This window comes from Numenius arquata, chromosome 2 (genome assembly GCF_964106895.1).
Source record: "Numenius arquata chromosome 2, bNumArq3.hap1.1, whole genome shotgun sequence".
In the NCBI taxonomy this organism is placed as follows: domain Eukaryota; kingdom Metazoa; phylum Chordata; class Aves; order Charadriiformes; family Scolopacidae; genus Numenius; species Numenius arquata.
Genome location: NC_133577.1, coordinates 54,428,016 through 54,437,791, shown reverse-complemented (window position 1 = coordinate 54,437,791; position 9,776 = coordinate 54,428,016). Strand labels below are relative to the sequence as shown.

At 57.5% G+C, this 9,776-nt stretch overlaps 2 protein-coding genes across 2 annotated transcripts in view; both read right to left on the bottom strand.

Moving 5' to 3' along the window:
• Positions 1-1,098: 1,098 nt before the first annotated feature.
• INSM1 (INSM transcriptional repressor 1) lies at positions 1,099-2,519 on the bottom strand. Its single transcript, XM_074169164.1, is given in 2 exon segments — positions 1,099-2,426; positions 2,429-2,519. Coding segments are annotated over 2 exon segments (1,419 nt in total).
• A 618-nt stretch (positions 2,520-3,137) lies between these two features.
• CFAP61 (cilia and flagella associated protein 61) overlaps positions 3,138-9,776 on the bottom strand; it is a 109,470-nt gene continuing 102,831 nt past the window's right edge. The window contains exons 24-26 of the mRNA XM_074162612.1: positions 7,183-7,273; positions 4,295-4,505; positions 3,138-3,247 (exon numbers count right to left, since the gene is read on the bottom strand). Coding sequence (XP_074018713.1) covers positions 3,138-3,247; positions 4,295-4,505; positions 7,183-7,273 — 412 coding nt within the window. The remainder of the gene's footprint in view (positions 3,248-4,294; positions 4,506-7,182; positions 7,274-9,776) is intronic.

Sequence of the window (9,776 nt, the reverse complement as noted above, 5' to 3'; positions counted from 1 at the left end):
GTGGCGCGGGGCAGCAGCTCCAGCACATCCCTTGGCACGGCAGGGCAACCTTTTCCTGGGACCGGACACACCTCACCCTGCTCTTTTCCCCCCCCCCCCCCCCCCAGGTTTTAATTCCTTTTTAATTAATCTCATCAAAAGGTGCGGAGCAGGCTGGCGCCCACGGGGGCACCCTGCCAGCTGAAGTCCAGAGCCTGGCCCCAGCCCCTCGCTCCCCCCCTCTCCCTTACCCCCCCCCCCCCAAGAGCCCCCCAGGGCCAGCCCGGCAGGGAGAAGCAGAGGCAGCAGGGGCAGGCTTGAATTTGAAAATATTTTATTTGAATAGTAAATAATTATACAGTTGAAACAGTTCTATCGAAGCACTCTATAAATAGCTAACAGTTAAGAAAATAATGTGTGTAGAAAAAGAGATTGCATCTAAAAGTAAGAGCTGTCAGTTGCACAGGATAAAATGGTTTAAGATCATGTGTTTTTCTAGGTATAAAAGTTAAAACCTTTTTAGCAGATCCCTTCAGAAAAAAAGATCTTCTAAAACGCACAGTGAAATGGCAGGCGGGGGAGACAAAAAAAGCGCATTAGAATATTTGCGATCAAATAATATCAATCTTCATAATTAATATAAATAAATAACGAATAAATAACATAATTACTCAAACCAACATATACAGATCAGTCAACTCAGGAGCTACCTTGGGAAGGGCAAAACGAACAAAACCAGAAAGTTGGCATGTCACAGTTAAGGCAGTTTCTACAGCATTTTCTGGAGACCATCAACAGCAGAGTCAAGGCATTTGTGGCTACACTAAAGGAAATTCTCATTTCTCCTCAAGCGGTTTGATCTGTTCACATTTATAAAAACCGAAACGAACGAACCAAAAAAAAAAAAAATTAAAAAAAAAAATAAAAAAGAAAAGAAAAGAAAAGAGACCCCGGAAAGGTTAAATGTGTAAAGCCAGATTCCAGCAGTTCACAAGCCGTATTAAAGCTAATCGTGTGGCGAGTCCAAGGCGCAGCCCGCGGGACGCGCTCGGCGGCGGGGCGGCCCCGGCCCCGGGACCGGCGGGGAGCGGGCCGGTCCCCGGGAAGGCACGGGCGGCTCTAGCAGGCGGGACGCAGCGGCACCTGCAGCAGGATGACCTGCCGGTTCTCGGAGGGGTGGCACTTGTTGATGTGCCGGGTGAGGCCGGGCGAGCTGTAGAAGGTGGCCGGGCAGTACTTGCAGGGGAAGACCTGGGCGGCGTGCAGGAGGCGGAGGTGCCGCTCCTGGCTGCTCTTGCTGGGGAAGGTCTCCCCGCAGACCGGGCACAGGCGGCACTCGGCGGGCGGCGGCGCGGGCGGCTCCTCGGCGGCGGGCTCCGGGGCGGCGGCGGCGGGGGCCGGGGCGGGTCCCGGTGCCGGCGGCGGGGCCGGGTGGCCCAGCAGGTGCTTGCGCAGGTAGGCCTGCCGGCGGAACCGCTTGGCGCAGCGGGGGCACTCGAAGAGCCCCTCCTCGGAGCCCGCCTCCGAAGCGCCGCCGGGGCTCGGCGTGTCCCGCTCGCTGCCGCTGCCGCCCGCCTCCTTCGGCGGCTCCTCCGCCGGCGCCCTGCCCGCCTCGGGGCCGCCCTTGGCGGCGGGCGGGCGCGGCTTGTGCCAGCGGCGGTGGGAGGCGAGGTTGGCGGGGCAGGAGAAGACCTTGTCGCACTCGGGGCAGCGGTACTCCACCCGGACGATGCGGGAGCAACGGTGCTGCGCCAGCGCGAAGGGGTCCCCGTACTCCTCCTTGCAGAGCTGGCAGATGAACTCGCCCAGCGGGCGAGCGCACCCGCCCCGCGCCTTGGCCGGCGCCTCCACCGGGCCCTCCTTGATGCGCAGCCCCAGCACCGGCGACGTGGTCACCTCGTCCTCGAAGGTCAGCTTGCGGATGGCCTTCGCCTTCTTGCCCGACGGAGCCTTCTGCCGGCCGGGCTCCGCGGCGCCCGGCGGGCGCTTGGCGGGCGGGGGGCGGCCCGAGGCGGGCGGCGCGGCCGGGGCGGGCGGCGCTGGGGGTCCGCCGGGACCGGTGCCGGCGGCGGCGTGGCCGGCGGGCGGCTCGCCGTGGCCGGCGGTGGCCCAGAGCTTGAGCTCGGCCGGGGCGAAGAGGAGCGGGTCCATGGTGGCGGGCACGGCCGGGGCGGGGAAGGACTCGGCGGAGACGGGCGAGCCCAGGCTGAAGCCGCGCTCCAGGTACTTGTCCCTGCTGACGGGCCGGGTGGGGCTGTACAGCGCCTGCACGGCGGCATCGGGCGTCCCGAACGGCACGGGCACCGGCGGCGAGTCCCGCGGCGGGGGCGGCGGGGCTCCGCCGGCGGGGAGCGGCGGGCCGGCGGCTTCGCGGCAGCAGCGCGCCCGGTAGGAGACGGGGGTGGGCCGCCGGCTGCGCTTCACCAGGAAGCCCCGGGGCATCTTCGTCGCCGCCTCCGCGCCGGCGGGCGGCCGGGGCGCGCGCTCCTCGCTCTGCCGGCGGCTCGGGCCGCCGCCGCCTTTAAGCGGGCCGGGGCCATTGTTCGGGCCGGCGGCGGCGGGACGGGCCAATCAGCGGCGCCGCGGCGGGCGGGCGGGCGGCGGCGGCGGGCGGAGCGGGTGCACCTGAGCCCCCCGCGGCCCCCGCCGGCGGCACACGCCCGGCCCCGCCTCCCGCACGCCTCCCGCCCGGCACGCGCGGGCCTTTGTGTGCCGCCCCGGGGCGGGCGCTGCCCGCCGGGACCGGGACCGGGACGGGGACGGGGATGGGGACGGGCGGCAGCTCGGCCGGCCGAGTTTCCCCCCCGCCCCGCGTTGTCTGAAGCGGCGGCAGCACCGCCCGCCGCCGGCCCGAGGAATGTCCAGCACCGGGCAGCCGGCCGCTCCCGACGGGCAGGCCGGCACCGGGGGTGCGGGAGAGAGCCGGTTTTAGCGCTCCGCCGCCGGGAGGGTGCCGGCGCGGCCCGTCGGTGCCCGGCGCCCGGCATCAGGTGCTCACGAACGGTCCGATCAAGAAACTGACCCCCCGTTACCGAGGGGCGCCGCGGCCAACCCGGGCGGGCGGGGACCGGTAATAGGGCCGGGCGGCACCGCAGCCCCTCCCGCGGCGGCGCGGGAGCGCGGCCGGGGTGGCCCAGCGGCGGCCAGGCGGTAACCTGTTACGCGATGCCGCCCTCCGCCCGGACCGCCGGTCCCGCGGACTGCAGCCGCCCCGGGCCGTCTCCCGCCGGTGGTGGCCCGGCGGCAGCCCCGAGCTCGGCCTGGCCGCCTGGACGGGGACGGCGGCACGGCGCACCCCCGGTGTCCGTCGGAAGCGTTACGCGTTCGGTACAAGGCGCGGCAGCTGACACCGGGGTGTACCCCCGCTACCGCTCTTCCCGCAGGCCACAGTGCGATGTACGAGCAAACACACGCACGCACACACACACACGGGGGGGGGGGGGATCCGCGCCCGCTCCCGGGGCCGGTCCCGCCGGCCGGTCCCCGGCAGGTGCAGCCGCTGCGGGGCGAGCACCGGGCGGCGGCCCCGCTCCCCCTTAACCCTTTGTCTGCGGCGCGGCGGCCCACGCGGGGATTTGCGCGGGGAGCTCCGCGATGCGGCAGGCGGCGGGGGGGGGGTGGTGGGCGCGCTGCTCCGCGCGTGGCAGGTGGCGGCAGCGCGCGGGGGCGGGGGACGGAGTGGGGGGGAGGGGGGTGGGTTGCGAGGCCGCCCCCCCCCGCTGCGAGCAGCCGGCCGGCCCCGGGGGTGCAGCGCCTTTGTGGGGGGCGGCGGGGCACGCGGGCGGCACGCGAGCGAGCGCCAGTCCCCCCCTCACCCCCCCGCTCGCCGCCTTTGTGCGCCTCATTAGCATAAAGCTGCGCGACCCTCCCGGCGGGCGGCACAAAGGGGCGCGGGGAGCCCGGGGCGGGCGAGGCGGGGGGGGGGGGGGCACCGGGGGCCGCCGCTCTCCCGGACACCCCGTCGGCGGGCCGGGCGGGACCGGGCCGGGCCGCAGAGGAGGTGGGGGGCTGTGGGGATGGGGGGGTGGGTGTAGGGCCGCCCTGCCCGCGCAGCCCCAACCCCCTCCCCGCCCCCCCCCCCCGTTCGGCCGCCCGGTGGGACAGGCGGGGCGGGGCGGGGCGGCCCGCTGTGCATTAGCATACAGCTGCGGGCCCGCCGGGCACGCGCCACCGCCGCCCTTCCCCCCCCCCCAAACCCCCCCGTCGGAGCTGCACAGCGAGACCCGTCCGCCCCGTCGGGGCTGCACACCGAGACACCCCTTCCCCCGTCGGGGCTGCACACCGAGACACCCCTTCCCCCGTCGGGGCTGCACACCGAGGCCCCCCCTGCCCCGTTCACCCGCTGCCGTCTCACCTGCCGTCGGCGTCGGTCCGGTGCCGGCGGTCCTGGCCGGGGCGTACATGGGCAGGTGGGAGCGGTGGCGGCGCAGGTAGCGGATGATGGGGTCCCGCAGCGGCGGCGGGCAGGGGTTCCGCTCCTCGGGGTCCTCCGGGGGCGGCTCGGCGGCGGGGGGCAGCCCGGGAACCTGCAAGGCAGAGCCGTCAGACGGCCGTCCCGGCAGTGCCCCGGGAAGCCTGCTCGCCCGGGGACTCCCGTCCGAGACGTGAAGTGTGGCGGCAGGGACCGAAAACGGCGTGAAAACGTGTCGGGGGGATGTGATGGGGGGGAGGGCAGACGCGTGTGGCGGCATGGCGGGGCGCGGGGTGGCGGCGGGCACAGCCACCAGTGGGCACAGCCACCGGCGGGCACGGCCACCGGTGGTCCGCGGGCTTCCCGCTTAACCGGCACTTCCACCTGGCGTCGCCGGGGCCGGCGGTTGTGGTGGCTAGCACTGCTCGGCTGGTCATCCCTCCAAAATGACCCGCTCTTGTTGGCGCGAGTGGCCACAGGTGACACGTGCGTGTGGAAGCGAAGCACCGTCTTCGTGTGCAAGAACCGGTGGAAATGTCCAACCTTCTCAGACACAGAAATCCACCCCCCCCCCCCCATCCCTAACTTACTAGCTGCTTTTAACCGACTTCTTAGAGCCAACCCCAGCTGCGATTTAAAAATCAGACCGTTATTTCTTATTGAGGACAAGTGCCTTGCCTAGAAAATCCCGCGCTGCACATGTGTGCCCTCAGTTTGCTGTAATACTTCAACAGCTGATGTAGGTGCAAAAACCCAGCCCCGCCATCTGCATGTTTGCATAGCTGGAGCTCTGCATGTTGAAATAAACACATGTTTGTGATCCTGCGAAAGGGTAAACATTCCCCGCGCCATCCCTCGGCTTTCAGCGACAGGCAAGAGCATCCCGTGCGAGGGTCCTGCGGCGTTGGGGTGACAATTTCAATGCGCAGGCTGAAAACGTAGTCCCCATCTCGGCTGTAACTGGCTTTTCCATGCGTGTGGTACTTACTACTAGCAAATATTTCCATAAATACTATCCCTAAATGCGTGAGACCGATTTCCAGTTTCTGTGGAAACCGTAACCAGAAAAGTCTGGATTCTGTGTATTTACACTCGCCATTCTTAAATATCTCTTCCAAAGGGGTATTTTCCCCTCATTTTTTACATTTCCTTACTAGTTTATCTGCATGCTGAAATAGGAGCAAGCTGGAATATGAGCAACAGGGAGCACAGACAGTCGGTCTCTTGCTCCATATAGAACTACAGCCAACCCCAAGGCATTTAAGATACAGTCTGTAAGAGCGCGGTACCTACTATGTTTTTGGCCATGCGCCTAGAAGGAACACCCAAGGAAAACATACACACGTGACACTTAGTAAATATAGTGAAAACCATCGCAAAGAAAATACAAAAAGAAAAGCCGAATTTATGTTCGGATGCAGATAACTGTCATCTGTGTTCGTGTGAGCAATTCCGACTCATAGAGGTGCTTTCAGGCTGATCAGTGAGCCTATTTTTGTGTGTCAGGACCACTGCGGCAAGAAAAGGGTAAGGCAAGCGAGTCTTTAATTTGTGGGACGCCAATTCGGCTTTCTCTGAGGTTGTTCACGCAGCATGTGAAACGCGGCTGAACGACGGCAGGAAAAACACTTCTCCTCAGGCCTCCCATTCTGCACAGAATTTCATTTTGTGTTTTCTTTTATAGATAGCTTCCAAGAGAATCTAAAATCAAACTGCACTGAGGCGCTTTCTGTGTCATGACAATGGGAGGAAAATTGCATCTGGCCCTTCTGGGAGGAGGCAGGGGTCGAGGGTTTGTGCGGCTACAGCTGTGACATAGGACAGCGTGCCAGTTTGGGCCACGGAAATGGGTGGGCTACAGCCTGTGCCACCTCCCTTCCTTTTGTCCCCCTGCCTCCGTTTACAGTTGATTCTGTTTGTTTTACTGCACGCTTAAAACCTCCCTGAGCGAATACTTCAAAAGCGCTGCCCTCACAGGGAATTCCATCGCGTTAAACAAAAGCAACACGAGGAGAGAGAGAGGGTAAATTGGTCCCAAGTAGTGGGTTGGAAGTATCGAGATCCAGGCTGCAAATTAATGTTTGAGATCACAGCCAGAAATTCGCCAGGCGGTGGGGGAGGCGGTTCTGGGGGTTGTTGGAAACCTGCAGTTAGCAGTTCTCCTGGAGTGCGGTGGGCTTTGGATTTTGGGCAGGCAAAGTTTCCAGGCTGCTGAGACTTTGTGCCTCCGTCTACGGTACTAAGGCCAAAGCTGTAAACAGCATCAGCAAACATTTTCATTTCATCCTTATTCAGGAAATCCACTTATCACTGAAAAAGCCCGTTGCTTTCACTCTTTCAGCTACAAAAGCCGTTCCCTGTGGGTAGATGTTGAAAAATCTACTTCTCATAGGCTCAGCTGAGACAGGTTTCAGATGGCACTTAGTGTATTCGTATTAGGAACATTAATAAAAAAAAAAAGGGGATAACTGAACAAATAAGCCTGCAGATTCTGCTGGGTAGTCATACCAAACCGCACGTATAATGCAAAAACGCTGTGAAGGAAAACAAAGCAACTTAAAGCTCTACTGGCAAATTTGAAAATATGCCCAAATAATGAAACTGAACAATAAATATGCTGTACTTGGTGAACCCCCCCCCGCCGTGAGGCATAGGATGTGCTCAGGTTTCCCAGAGGAAATAGCTAAACAGAAACGTAAAGCTTTAGGAGAGAGATAGGAAAAGAAACCAAAGTGAACAACACTAACAAATTACCTAAATAATAAAATGCACTCGCCGGTCATTTTTCTTACCTGTTCCGACATCAGGATTTGGCGCAGTTCCTTCTTGAGATCAATAAACCGATCGTGATAGATGGCCATGGACCAAGGTTCCCTGAAGTAGCTGGTTAAAAAAGAAGAAATTTAGTTATCTTGTGAACCTCTCATTAACCACTAATAAAGTATTTACCTGCTTTTTTGCCTTTATAAATTACAGTTCTGGACCCATCATGATCGTTTGTTCATAAAATGCCTCCCGTAACAGCACGGTCAATCAATTCTTTTAATGGATGTTCCTGATGTACAGCCAGCTTCAGTAATTACATTTAAAGTGGCTTAATTCAGAGCTGTGGCAAGACCCAGTGAAGAATCCTGATTTTATCAGAATTTAAAAGCCTGAAGACCTGTAAAGAACGGTGTCTCCATTATCTGTCCTCATTTGAGAAAAGCAGATTGCAGGATTAACTGAACTGCTGCATAAACAAATTAAATTTGTGTAGACAATGACACAAATGTTGTTCATCATTAAGGTTTCTGGATTAATAAAGGCCAGAAAAACAGGCCACCACGGTGTTGCAATATGTTCTTTGCACCAGTACGCTGAAGCTAAATTGAACCTATTCGAGGAGGAAGCTCTGGTAACTTTTTTTTCTTTCAGTGACAGCATTCATGACAGCATTCTTCTGTCAAAAACGGAGTAAAAGGATGGAGAGGACATGACTTGATGGAGAACCTCAAGGCTGTAAATATAACTCGAGGCAGCTGGATTACAAAGCTGTGATTTAGTTCTCTTTCCTCTATAAGAAGAAAATAATTTTTGCAGCTTCAGTGAGATGCTCCGTGTGCAATTCTTGTTAATGCTAACAGGAGGTGCACCACGTTCACCCAAGTAATGACTGAACAGATGTCAGCAGGGTCACCCAGGAAGTTTTAAGGTGGGTGCATCTGCGTGGCTCTGACCAACGTTCTCAGCTTTGGAATGGCAGCAGCACGCTTGCCACTGCTGCCAGGAGTACACGTACACTACCGCTCGATTCAGTCGCGTGGTGTTTTCAATGAACATCTGGATAAAGCAACTTAGAAGGCGCCACACAAGTTTAATAATTCTGACGTATCTGTCTACAGAAAACTAAGGTGCAGTTTCCTTTTTGCAGCTATTTTTTTCATTGATGCCAAATGGCAGGATTTCTCCCCTCCCGCTCTTTGAATGAAACTTCAGCTCTCACTACTGCCCAGCACAATTAATAACGCTGTGTGCGCCTGGCAGAACCCTACTGGTTTTGGGTTTGTTTTTTTTTTTAACATGCTCATCCCCACCATAAACTCTCTTTCCCCTGCCCACTGTGCCCCTTCATCTGCGTTTCTCTTTGTCCCGCGGGCTGGCTGGGGCTGCCGCTCCTAGATTTGCATGGCGTCCGGCACAGTCGGGCTCTCTCCGATCGGTGTTGTCACAGTATTAATATTTATTGACAGTATTACAGATACCGTGTTTTTGCTATGGTAAGTGCTGCCCAGCCTAGGAGCCTCTGGTAGCGCATTACCGCGACTGACACTACCTATTCATTCGGATACGAAATGTTAGAAAAGATGAGCTCAGCTTTCAGTATCTTTTATTTAAATAATTATATACCTATAACGTGCACAGAGCACTACAGAAGAACAGGGTATTTCCCAAATATTTAAAAAACCTTTCAAATTCATAAGAAAAATCCCACCCAATATAAACCTTTAACTCAATGTTGATACTAGATAGCAAAGCAGGGAAAAGGGGGATGTTATACAAGCATACATTAAGCTAATTAAAGACTCTCTATTTTTACTGATATGTCCTGCTAAAAGCCATGTTCCACTGGCCAAACATTTTGTTTTCGAGCTGGCATCTTAATTTTAATTCTAACCCCGATAAGGTGATTTCATCTCTTGATTGAGGCACATCTTCCAACCCTGCCTAAGTTGTTCACCTGCCTGACTGAGATGTTGCATTAGATTATGTTTATAAAATGTTTCGGGGAGGCTCCATATTACTGATACTCTTACCAGCTCAGTCCCTAACTGCATTTTTAACTGCTCCTGTCAATATTCACAGATTTGGAGGTCAAAACCTGAAATGTGTCACCCAGTTTGCAATATTTAACGCAAATAAAAGGCCCCTTTTTTTTTTTTTTTTTTTTTTTTTGGAACGGAGAATGTCATGTCTGTATTTTCTAGATAGGCTGCCAAGAGGAGCTCCCAATAAACAACATTTACTCCCGGATTCCCTTTCCTTCCCTTCACCTGAAGAAATGTAATGACCAAAGGCAATTTAAAGATACGCTTCACAGAAACAATTCACTTTCTTTGCTGTCTCTGCGTTTTTTATCTATTTATCTTTTCAGTTAGAACCACCTTTCTAAAGGGGCACATGGTGTTTCTGAGGAAGCCGATCTACATATGGCTGCTAAAGGGAAGTTTAATAATGAAAAAAAACCCATTTGATGAAGCCAAACCAACAAGTTGACTTTCTGAGGCTCATTCTGAATTTTATTACCACTTCAGCAGCAGTCCCTCAGGGCAAGCTGTAGAAGGCTTGAAAGTATAATGCTCTTCAGTATACAAGATGAAGCTGGCATGCTACCAACAGAGGCTCA